General features: G+C 32.7%; 2 protein-coding genes across 2 annotated transcripts in view; one reads left to right on the top strand and one right to left on the bottom strand.

The window, feature by feature from the left end:
* The window catches only part of LOC105617052 (GTP cyclohydrolase 1), a 17,568-nt gene extending 12,646 nt beyond the window's left edge, over nucleotides 1–4,922 (top strand). Inside the window, exons 3-5 of the mRNA XM_012198632.1 lie at nucleotides 2,195–2,360; nucleotides 3,257–3,373; nucleotides 4,793–4,922. Coding sequence (XP_012054022.1) covers nucleotides 2,195–2,360; nucleotides 3,257–3,373; nucleotides 4,793–4,922 — 413 coding nt within the window. The remainder of the gene's footprint in view (nucleotides 1–2,194; nucleotides 2,361–3,256; nucleotides 3,374–4,792) is intronic.
* A 4,592-nt stretch (nucleotides 4,923–9,514) lies between these two features.
* On the bottom strand, nucleotides 9,515–12,308 carry LOC105617051 (rRNA 2'-O-methyltransferase fibrillarin). Its single transcript, XM_012198631.1, has 5 exons — nucleotides 12,296–12,308; nucleotides 11,084–11,400; nucleotides 10,821–11,006; nucleotides 10,333–10,578; nucleotides 9,515–9,685 (listed from the first exon to the last, which is right to left on the bottom strand). Exons 1-5 carry the CDS (start codon nucleotides 12,306–12,308, stop codon nucleotides 9,515–9,517), a joined length of 933 nt encoding a protein of 310 aa, XP_012054021.1.
* Between the last annotated feature and the right edge of the window lie 814 nt (nucleotides 12,309–13,122).

Below are 13,122 nucleotides of genomic sequence, written 5' to 3'. Positions count from 1 at the left end.
TTAGATGGTAACTTTTCAAATAATTTTGAGCAATCAAGAGAGAGAGAGAGAGAGAGAGAGAGCGCGCCAATTCTTCATTAATTGAAAATGGAAAAAATCCCTATTTCGCAATCTTATTAGCCTCTGCGGACATGAAGTAATTATATCAAAGTCAAAAGTACAATTTATGAGGATAATAAAGTAATTAACTGGGAAATCATCGCGTGATTTAACTAGATTTTTTTTATTGCGAATAATATAGTACAAAAATAATATAGTACAAAAATAATATAGTACAAATAATAGAACAAGAAATAGAATAGTACAAAGAAATAGAATAATATAGTACAAAATTATAGAAGTGCGCCTGTATTCTGTAAAAAAATATAATACCATACTTTTCACTTTTTTTTTCTTTCAACTTGCTCTCTATGGCGAGCAGAATGAGGAAGCGGGGGAGAGAAAAAGAATGGGACGTTGAGAGGGTAAGAGGGTAAAACTTAAGTGCGACTCGTAGAAAAGAGAGCGTAAAGCTCTTAGTATAAATGGAATTCTCAGGGACGCACGAGGCACAATTTGAAAAGAAAATCCCCTTCATGTCCTTTTTCTTCTTCCTCCACGTCACGTACATCCAATATAAATGTCACAATATTTGAACAATTACGTGGTTTTGCGGAAATTCGGAAAAAAATTCGCACATATTATCAAGTTGACACGGAGAACAAATTCTTTTTCTTATTTGATGATGTCGTTCTCGTAATTTGTATAAAGGAATTTAGCATGATATGCTGAATAGCATTTTATCGTGCAACGGTTTTCGAAAAATATTTAGATCCGCATTTATTTTTAATTATTAAAAAATTCTTGGATAGAAGAGATAGAGATTTAATTCGTATAAAATCTTTAATGAATTACGAGAAAAAATAAATTATTATGAAAACGAGAAAATTTTCTTTTGTATCAATTTTTTCATTAAATTTATCGAGGTTTATTTATTTCGATTCAAGAATTATTTCTCTTTTTTCTTTTCATTTTGAATTTAATAATGTTTTCCTGAATCTCGTGATAATTAAGTATCTAACGATCCTGCTTGAAACTGGGAGTATTTATAAGTGATGGATGGGAGATTTTAATTTACTTTGGTTTGAACAACGAAGAGATTTTCAAGATAAACTTTTACAGTTAACGGCAATACGGATGCAACCCGGTCTGAAACGAGGCACTTTCGTATGAAAGCTCGACTATCCTTACTCATTCTCTTGCGCGAACAATTCTACTTGTGGCTTTTATCTCGCTCAAATACTTTTAACAAGTCATTTATATTTATATGTGTATACATATATATGTAATATATATGTTATATAAAAAGATATATATATTTTTTGATAAATTAATGATAAATTCCATAAGATTTCTAACATGGTAGAATTTTTTAAATGCCATATGTGTGGCAGTCCATAAAAGTTAATCGAATTGGTCAAGTCGATCACGTTTAAGCTACCAGGTCATAAAATCGAGTTCTACAGTTGGAGAGCATCCCCTATGTGGGAAAGGAAATGATTTTACTTTTACGAGAGTCACTGATCCATCTCTTGACTTTATACCCGAGAAATAAATATTGTATGAGATTCATTTTCGTACATTTCGCAAGGAATATGTGATGAATGTATTTCTGTCACGTTTGTGCTGATAGCTATTCCATGATTATATGTCGAATTCAACAAGTTAGAAATTTTATTATTTAGAGTTATCAGTCTTTTCTGTTGTCATTTGGAAAATTCAAGCACGATCAATCGGGTAGGCGAATCCATTTCATTCATCATTGTCGGTTATCGCGAGGGTGTTTCTTGTTAAGGTTGCCGTGGAAACGGTCGGAGACTACCAGTAGCACCACCATTATATAGCTACAGATATATACCGACCATCCATGCGTATGTATACACTACCACTAGGATCCATGGCGCAGTAAGTAGGTCAATATCGAATAAATCACAGCCAGGATAATCCGCCCGCTAGAACGAAAGAACATCTTTCACGAAATAATGTTATCACCTGTCTCATATGTCTGTCACTAAATTAAAAAGCACATTTCCAAAGATTTTGATATATTTGATCATATGTGAAACATAATTTCAATAATACTCGTTGGAAATTTTGCATTTGTTAACGAATCGTTACGGCTAAGTCGGATAAAAAAATTTTGACATTGTTACAGACATAATTAATGACGCGATATTCGATGAGGATCACGACGAGATGGTAGTAGTAAAAGACATCGAGATGTTTTCCATGTGCGAGCATCATTTGGTACCATTCTATGGCAAGGTGTCGATCGGTTACCTTCCTTGCAAGAAGGTATTAGGCCTCAGCAAACTCGCCAGGTAATTAAATTGAATATTAATTAAACATCTTATCAGATTTATCGAGTTTTTCAAGTTGCAAGTGATTAACTTGACATGTAAATTATTCACGATTTAAGATCAGTTAATACCTTCCATTTGGACACACAACGTAATTGTGATTCTGTCATGTATCATATATATCGTTTCTTCATGCGTAAAAATTATTATATTTATAATATTTATAAAACTATTATATTAATAATAATTCAATCGATAAACATTGAAAATGTCAATCTCTTTGGTTGAAGTCAAGTTGAAGTCTCAATATAAATTTTAAACTTAGATAAAAAAAATTTTTATTTAATTATATTAAAATATATCGTCCTTTACTTCCTATAATTTTAATTCAGACACATGTTTATATAATGCAAAATTTTTTTCTTTTTTTAAAACATAACATTGCGTGGTAGATTGCGAGCGTGTAAATAAAAAAGAAAGAAACTTCGCTTCTTTATTCATCGGAATTTGCAATATTTATGGTCGTGCCTTGATAATTTCGTCGAATTGCACATTAAATAGTCCTGGCCTTGATCAGTGACATATTAAGGTGAAAAGAAAGAATATGACGAGACTGGTCTCCTAAGACCACACTTTCACGCGCATAACGGCCCGGGATCTCCGTTTACTCGTTAAACGCCTGCTTAAAAGCAAAGTAAACGGTCAATAATGGAAACAGGATCGATGACATTCCGATACGCTGTTCGAACGACAGTTCATTCTAAACCGTTAACTTTTTTTTCCTCAATTTTTAGCATCTTTTTCGATAATGGATTTGGAAAGAAATAATATTTGCATGCACTCAGCTTCGATTTTAAATGGCGTATTTCTTGGTGATTTTTAAGAATGATTTTAAGAAGAGAATTTCTTGTCCGCAGAATCGTGGAGATCTTCAGCAGACGACTTCAACTGCAGGAACGACTTACGAAGCAAATTGCGATAGCGGTCACAAAGGCTGTGCAGCCTGCAGGAGTAGCCGTCGTGATTGAGGGAGTGTAAGTACATAAAATTTTATAATATATCACAAAATTTTAATCGCTTCAATTATGAAAGACGAAGCAATCGTTTTGTTTGATACAAATGAGACCACTTAAAAACAAAAAACGACTGTAATGAATAATTTACAAAAAAAAGAAAATAAATAATGATGGAACGGGAAAAAAATTAAAATTATTATAAAATAATAAAACTTCCAAAATATATAACTTTCATTCCAAAATCATACAATATATATTATAATATCAGGACACATGATAATGTCTCGAGTCAATCACTTTCTGATTAGATTGACTCCCGAGACTATATGGACTAGAGGATTCTTAATCATATGTTGATAATATTGTGATATCGAATCAGTTCACCAGTTAAAACTTTCCTTTCAATCAACAATTTGCGGAATAGTTTTTGCAGGTGGAACGATCGCGAAGGAACACGACCTTGTATCGCCGCGCGAACGTTGTATATAATTAAAATATTCACGTAACAATCCGGTTGTTCGTTACATGACGTATGCATGAGCACGACCAATAAATCTTGAGCGGGGGTGTACGAGTGTCACCTCAGCCGGGGTTATTAATCGTTTCGTATAATTAATATGGAAAACACGAGCACACCCAACACAATCCTGAATAATTCAGAAAGATCATGCCATGGGCTTCCTTACAATTGCATTTTCCGAGATATTAGATATTATAATTGAAATATCCTTTGACGAGTCTTTTGAGAGACTCCACTCAAATAGTTCGTAACGCTTTTGCCAAGATTTATCTTTACTCTTGGTGTATCAGAACTAGATATTTTTGTCATCTTGTCGCGCGAATAATGTTATTATCAGTGTTATTTTCGCGTGCACTGAAACTATTTTTATCAGCTTTCGAACACGAATAATTCATACTTTACAGTACTGTCTTGCAGCCATCGAGCCGCCCGATTTATCTCGCGAGAGTGATAAACCGATAATTAACTACTAATACGATGCTATTCTCGCAAAGATCGATGCTATTCTCGTCGATCTGCGCAAATAATTTATAAACGCGACCGACGCGACTTCTCCGCTCGATTTGTACCGCGAGAATAAGCCAATTTATTCTATGAAAATGATAAACTGATAAACAGAAATCGGAGCTATTACAAATCACTATGAGCGATACGCGGTCGTCATGTTGCGACATCAGGACTTACGCGAGTTTCTTCAAGCCGGAGAACCCAACTCGCCGTACGATACGCATTAATTAATCAAATCCTCCCGTTCATGATAAGATCTATCTGCGAGAAGACAACAAATTAAATCTATTGAAACTATCTGTAACATGAGCTTTAATGGTACAATTCTTTTTTTCTTTTTGTGATTTTCTTAATTATATACACAACACACCCACTGTGGGAAAAGAAAAAAATCTTTGCATATGTTTCAGGCATATGTGCATGGTGATGAGGGGTGTGCAGAAGATTAACAGCAAGACAGTGACTTCGACGATGCTGGGCGTATTCCGGGACGATCCGAAGACCCGCGAGGAATTCCTGAATCTGGTGCACAACAAGTAAACGGTCGAGTCGCGTTACGATGTCATTATCGTCGGCTACCATGGGACCACTAGATTTCAACATTCCGACTACTCTCCGACATCCGACCGCTACCTCGTTGCGAAGCCCTCGCTCACAGGACGGGATCGTTGTCGTCGCCGCCATCGCAAAAGTCATCCCACCCGCTTACATTCTATTTGTTTCTTGAAAAACAAAATCATACACGCGTTCGTCGACCTTAACAATGATTCCATGTGTCTCTCTGTATTGTAAATACGATAAAGTTCAAGAGCGATCGCTTTCTGGGACCAAGATAGCGTGATAGCGGATGGTGGAGATGATGCTCGATGCGTGTCCCGCGCTGATAAGGACGCGCTCAAACTGCTGATCGAATGACATTGACAATAACGACGACTATGACGCGTCATGGTCATCCACGAAGACGCCTGTATGTTTCGGAATGACTATGACGCGGACGATTATTGCACCGTGAATGAAGACGACGAGCGACATGCATTCCGGTGCAAAGGGACAGCGAAAAAAAATAGCGGTTTAATTCAAAGATGAATTATTCAATGCAATAAAACATCTGGGAACAGGAAATTGCTGCTGGATCAGCGACTTCCTGTCGTAGAATCCATGTTCGCTGCATCTTTGACCAAGCGAGTTAGTCGCTTATGAAGGAACTTTTTAGGAAATTTTTCAACGAAAGCTCCCGTTGATCGCGAATTTCATAGTCGATGCGCTTCTCATGACAATAAATTATACATCCCGATTAGTGAATTCTTTGAAGAGATCGCGCTCAAACTTCCGTCTGTTTGCGTCAACTGTGGGCTTTCAAAACTTAAGGCCTTGGTACATACAAAAACTTCAGACGTAAGATTTAAGCAGTAAGAAAATCAACATGTTGGATTCGTTATACTGTTTACGTTATTGTCTTACAGTCTCTATTGTGATTGGTTCGCTTACTGCTTAAGTCTTATGTCTTAAGTTTTTTTATGTGCCATGGCCTTTAATTTTATGCGTTTCGCGATATTCGGTACTTCTCGCAGCTGCGGAACTCGACAGCCACGGGTTTCGCATTGCGACCGATCTACATCGCGTGATCGCTTATTTTTGTCCGCCACATTTAACATTTGTTAATAAGCGCATTTCGATTAAAACAGATATATTTTTATATTTGAAATATTGCCAAAAATTAGAATATTATATACCTATTCTTTTTTCGCAGTTTTTTATTTCTACAATTAAATTAACTTGATTTATGCTTCAAGTCAAAATATACACATTGAAATCCATTTTAAGTTAATTAAAAATTAACATTTTTTTTTGTAATTCTAAAACATGATCAATCATCAAAGAACTTTCTCTTAATTAAAATTTCAAACATGTTTTAATAGTTTTGTTTAAGAAAACTTGTTTCAAAAGCGCTTATTATCGGATGCTACATGTCATTCATTTTCAATGAGTGATCTTCTCATCTTAGTTCGATTTAATTTTAAAAAGAAGAATTTTAAAAGAATTCGCGAAAAAAATGTCGCGAAATGCGCACTGCTTCAGCCATGCATTACGCATCGTGACAAACTTTGAAAAATATCACACCGCATCTGCCTATCCATTCGTCGAAATGTTTCCTAGGGAAAATTTAATTGTTCACCCTCGGAAGTTCATTCTCGACTATCATGAAATGCATATCATTAAATTAAAGTTAATTCACTTTGCGTATTCTACATTAATTAAAATAAAGATCACGAATTTTTTTTCATATAAGCATTGTTAAATTCACGCGATTACATAGAATTTCTATTTTATCTGGGATTGTGAAAATTTATATAGAGAATGTTGTCTTTGTTGCACTTTGCTTTTCGCGTGCTTGCGGCTAGTCCATGAGTACCGCACCTCACATCGAGATTTTTACTAATATTAATGATGTAATATAACGCAATTTTTATTGTGTACATATTGATTTTTGTTAAAGTATGTGATTAAAAACTTCCTGCCTCAACAGACTGAAGTGACAGAACTTCAGTATATTCTCCGATTATATTTTCTGATCGCAAAAGGCTGGAAAGATATTCAAGTTATATCTTACGAAAGTAAACGTTAATATTTGTAATATTTTTCTGACAATATTATATAAAAAGTTATATTTATATTTTCGATGACAAAGCATTGCTTGTTTTTTTCCCCTCTTTCCTTTTATACAGACATAAAAATAGGCCTGTTTTTTTTAGCGGAATTTTTGCACGAATTATCTTTCTTCCTTTTCTCTTCAGAAGGAAAGAAGAAGAAAGATGAACTGGCAAAAATTCAGTGCCAAAAGAACAGACTTATCAATAGGAATATTCAACATTTCAGAAATATATTACATAATTTGGGTTTTCCGATGCATTTTTTTCGTAGTAAAAATTTAATATGTAATATGTACGTTATTAAATTTTTATACAGTATATTTTTCGAGACTTTGGATGATAATCGTTTAAGTATTTGATTTTTTATTTTGAGTTATATACTTTTATTTCTGGCGTGAAATCTCAGTAAAATATTGTACATAACCAGGGTTACCATAGAAAATAAATTTTAAAATTCTTTGATTTTTCCAGATAAAAATGAGACATTTCCATGACTAATAAAATATGTAAAAATTTTAACATTATAAAATATGTAAAAAATTTTAACATTTAGAATCAAGGATTGTAAGAAAGTTAGCTTATATTATTAAAAACGCAAAAGAAGCTTAGTAACATAATAAAATTTTGGGAACAAATTCAAGCCAATAAAAAATAAATTAGTATTGGAAAAAAGAATGTAGTTATGACGAATAAGAGCAATCAAATAAAATTACTGAATAAAATATAAATTTTAATTATTTTTTTTAATCGTTTAAAGTGCATGAGTTTTGAAACTATAAACGTCAAATGTAATATTTAAAAAATTATAAAAATTATTTGAAATAGGAGCAGTTTAAGAGAAGGGAATTGTGAATAAAGTTCAAAATTCCATTCTCTTTTATATTTTCTTCTGACACTTTTCCTGATTTTCCATAACCAATTTTAATTTCCTTGATTTTTCTCGGTTTTTCAGGTCTGTGACAGGCAATCCTGATAAAGTACATCAGGATTAAGAAATCTTATTACACATTTCTATGCCTTTCAATCTAAAAAAATTTCAATTAAGTGCATTGTGAATATTGCTTAATTCAAAATTTTGAATATATATATATATATATGTATATATTAGACTGCAAAGGAAAAAAATTTTTTTTAAATCAGCCAATTAGTTCAAAAGCTTTCTTTTTATACCAAAAGAATCCTTCCTTAAATTTTTATCAAAAAAGATTTAAAGGTCGCTAGTGAACGATTTTTAAATCAAAGTTTTGATTTTTCTTAAATGTTTAATTTGATGCAAAAATGGCTTAATTCAAATTTCAAATATGATGCTGTATGTTTTTTCGCTAAACACAAGAGTACATTTAACTCTACGATATACGCCTTAAAAAACAGCCCGATTAATGTGAAAAAATGACACAATGAATGCTTGGGACTCTGCTAAAATTGATCTTGAACTCGAAATTTTTTCACATTAATCGGACTGTATATTTCTTAAGACGTATATCATAGGATTAAATGAACTATTGCATCGTGCTCAGCAATTAAAAAAAGATACAATACATTTGAAATTTGGATTAAGCCATTTTTTCATCAAATTAAACATGTATTAAGAAAAATCAAAACTTTGATTTAAAAAATCGTTCACTATCTCTAAATCTTAATATTTTTTGATAAAAATTTAGGGATGTTCTTTTGACATGAAATGGAAGCCTTTGAGCTAAGTGGCCGATTAAAAAAAATTTTTTCCTTGGTAGTCATATATATATATTGGGTTGTTCGGAAAGTTGCCAATGTTGAAGGAAAATTGAAACGCAGAAAATTTAAATTTTAGTATATAGTATATTTATTAAATTATATAGGTTAGTCGGCACGAACTTTCCGGACAATCCAATATATAGAAAATGAATGTTTTTAATTTTAAATTGAATCTAAGAAAAGTTTTTCCATTCAATCAAATCTAAAAAAAGTGAAAATATCCCGTGAATGCTACTAAAGTACACATTAGATTCAAATGAATACTAAAGCAGATAGGTAGATTCAAATGAATTAAAATTTCTATTCATTTTAATCTATTCTCGTTTACTGAATCTCCAATCAATTGCCATCAAGATGTCGATGAATATCGACTTTTATAAAAATTTGAAAAATAAATTCTTCGAGAGGCAATAATTTTTAGATAGTGAATGCAGTAGAATTAATAAAATTTAATTGAAATTAAATAAAATAATAAATAGATAGAAATAATCGTGCAATTAATAATTTCTGTAATTTGTTGCTAACAAATAAAAAGAACTTGAAATATATTCATCTTTTAAAAATATATTTTGTAAGTTTTGAAGAGAGAATTTTTCTTCACGTTAAACATGTTCAAAAAGACGCAAAAAATATAGATTGTCAACTGTACTCTCACCTCTTTCTTCTTCGAGATGTTAAGACAGTTATAACTAGAAAAAAATTACGAAACGAATCTTATAAACATAATTAATATTTATGTACATAATTTTAGGTGGCCTTCTTCGGTGGCGGTCTATAAACTCCGACCACTACAGCGTGATCTCTTTCATATGGTTCAAGTGTTATTTGTTCTTGTGGTTTCAAATTATCGGCAGACAACTTTTTCACTTCCGATGCAAATACCGTTTCAGGTTGAGCGAGGGAGTCTATGCAACTTGCCTGAAATAAAATATAAATACAATACAATAAATAAAATCAATAACATGATAATAGATTACTATTCCCTTCCCCTCTTAACCTTTGGAGGATCGGAAGTCCTTTTAAGGACTTTGAACTATTTTAATTAATTTTTTAGGATTTGTGGTATTTGCTCATAATTAGTTCGAAAATGTAATTGATCCGCATATATTTTGGAGAGTAAGGCGCGCACCACGAGTATGCCGGCGCACATATTTCTCGATAATCGTGTACGAGACATTTAAAAAAGTTTATTTTATTGCACGGACATAACTGTATAAAAAAAGTTTTTATATACGTTATTTGTGAAATTTTTATTCTACAATGATGACATTTTTACTCTATGATAAGACAATTATTCTAACAATATCTAATATTAAAAAAAAAAAAAAAAAAAAATTAAATTTTTATCTAAACTGGAGGCTCCTTTAGAAACTCAATAGTGACGTCATCTTTTTCGCCACTCAACCCCTCAACTCATAATATTGACGAAAAGCCCTTATAGTAAAAAAGTTCATCAAAAATATGCCGGTCCTCAAAAGATTAAAATTATTCGATTATTAGATTATGCTGTACAACATTAAGCTTAAATATACTTTTCAATTATAATTTAATCACAAATTTTTTACTTTAATAGAGATGACAAAATGTCCGCCGTTCTTTAAGAAATTCTGTGCATTTAGCGAAACGATTCTTGCTTGGTCCGGTTGTGCGACATCCGAGAATATAGTGTCTACCATTCCTACAAGCATTCTGTATTTGTGAGGATGTCTCGCGTCCTCGACTATAGGTATGATGTTGCTCCTTCTTTTAGCGACATCAATTAAATCTCTTCCTGTTCGATGGGAGAATTCCACAGCAAACACAGTTCCTTCCTACACATAAAAATATTGAGACATTCATTCATAATTTTATATTATTTAAAGACGTTCGTATATCAATAAATTCTGTACACACGTTTCTTTTGTTGAGTAAAATCAAATCTTACTCATCCTAAAGAAACATGTATGTGATTGTTTTAGCATTACTTCGACACCAAATTTGCAATTGTAAGCTAACTTGGCTCTAATGTATGCATAAATGTGTTATTCTCAAAAAAATTTCTAATAGTGTTTACCGGACCAACTATATCAGCGACATGGGACACAGTGGTACCAGATGCTGCACCTAGATATAATACTTTGCTTCCTCGCGACATATAAATTTTATCAACGCCTCCGAGAATAGCGGCAGATAACTTAGATCGAAATGGATTCCACACTCTATATTCTATCTTCTCACTCTTTTCGCCAGGTTTATCAGACTGAAATGCAAACATAATTTTGTTAATTTACACATTTAAAAGTAAAATTATTATAAAGTTCAGGTTCTAATATTTACCTCAACACTAATTCTTTTTTCTCCATATACTGCTATCCCTGGTACTAAGCTCAAGGTTACTAATGCATCTTCCTTTCCTCGGGCTATGAACACTCCCTCATGGCGATGTGGTTCTATTATTACATTCTTTCCTCCTTTAAAACCACCACCACCACTGCTTGCTCTTCCTCCTCGGCCACCACCTCGTCCTCCACGTGAAGGACCACCGCCTCTTCCACCTCTACCACCTCCACGACTTTCACCAAAACTTGATCTACCTCCTCCACGACCACCACCACGACCACCTCCACGGCCTCCTCTACCACCTGGTGAAAATGCTGCAATTTGAAAAGAAACATTAATAATAAAAAATGAATATATAGTTAACATATATTTGTAATTTCTAATAGATATCTATTTTTATATGCTTTATATATTAGTTTATTGGATTAAAATTAATATAGAAATGTGAGTTCATTATTCAGATATTGGAAAATAAAATTTTATTTATTATAATTTTATATGTTGCATTTATTTTAATGTGTTTATTTTAATGTGTTTATATTTTAATATATATTTTACACAAGTATAATGTTCAAGTATAGTGCTATTTTTAAATGTTAATTGTTAAATATATTTTACACAAATATAGTGTTCAAGTATAATGCATTTTTAAATATTAATTTTTGCATTGTGATACAAAATTAGAAAATGTTCTATTATGAATTAGTACCAATTGTGGATCGTTCAAAAATTTTTTTTCTCATTCCGAATGTATACAAATAAAGACATGAGGTGCATTATGCATGAAGCGCATGATGCATTATTATTTGTCTTCGTTGTTCATCAAATAATAAAGAAAGATAAAACGATAAATCATGGGCTTCATGCGTAACTCGGAATGCACCCATGATAACATACAATGCAGGTAGCACATTCGAGTGGCTAGGTTAAGTTAGCGAGTTAGTGCCACGCGGCCGGCGAAACATAATAATAATTTATCGCTTAACATAAACATATATTTATAATTATCGTGAACGCTGCTGAAAGGAGATACGAATTGGAATGGCTCTAAATTAAGCCGCGATATTAAATTCCAAACGCGCATTAAATCTCAAAATGCGTTTTTGTTCACGCAAAGGTTAGTTCGGCAGGAAAAAACCGGGATGCAGATCTCACCATTCGAGAATTGTGAAATAGGAGATAAGAACATAATCTACGTTTCCACGTTACCTGGTTTACCCATAACGAATTATATGCAAGCGTCCGGATGCTCCTCACCACGAAATTGTTTCCGACAGTTCCAACGTTATCTGAAAGCACGTGCGTCTACATTGAATAAAAAGAAATTTAAGAAAAGGTACAGAAACCGAGTTGACCGAGTGCACGCGCCAGAAAAAAAAGAGTCCTAGACGTGTGCTAATGAGGCTAGCGTCCCATGAGTTCGAATTATGAAGTAAAGGTGTCTTTTCATGCAACGCTGAAACGCTCGTTTTCTAACGTCAAAAGGCTCACATGACCACAATTGTTATCATCGACAACTGAAATCCATGAAAAGAGTTAATTTATAGTGTCGAATTTTGAGCGACAATTTAACCTATTTTGAATATTATATTTATTTACATTTATTTAATATTTATTATTCGTATGTATCATGTAAGCTTTTAAATTTTATTTTAGCTTCATTGGCTGTAATTTTCCCATTTAAAGCATTTGCTACTTCTTGCCATAAATATTTGTAATTTTTATGTTGCATAGAGATAATGGAAATTTATAATTCTAAAGAGGCTCTTTTGTAACTGAAAATTTCTAAAATGAGAATTTTTTGAGGAATTAACCACTCTTGAATTCTCTGGTATACAATCTGTCAGAAGTCCGATGAAATCCGACAAAGTCCGAGGAATTCCTTGAAGTCTGATGAAGTCTGGTAAAGTCCGGTGAAATCCAGTGCAGTCCATGAATTCTGATAAAGTCCGATAAATTCCAGTGAAGTCCGATGAATTTCAATGAAGTTCGATGAATTCCGATAAAATCAGATGAATTCCAGGTGAAGATCAGCG

This window comes from Atta cephalotes (assembly GCF_000143395.1).
Source record: "Atta cephalotes unplaced genomic scaffold scaffold00011, whole genome shotgun sequence".
Taxonomy (NCBI): domain Eukaryota; kingdom Metazoa; phylum Arthropoda; class Insecta; order Hymenoptera; family Formicidae; genus Atta; species Atta cephalotes.
The sequence above is the reverse complement of the archived record's forward strand: the minus strand, read 5'-3'. Positions and strand labels throughout refer to the sequence as shown.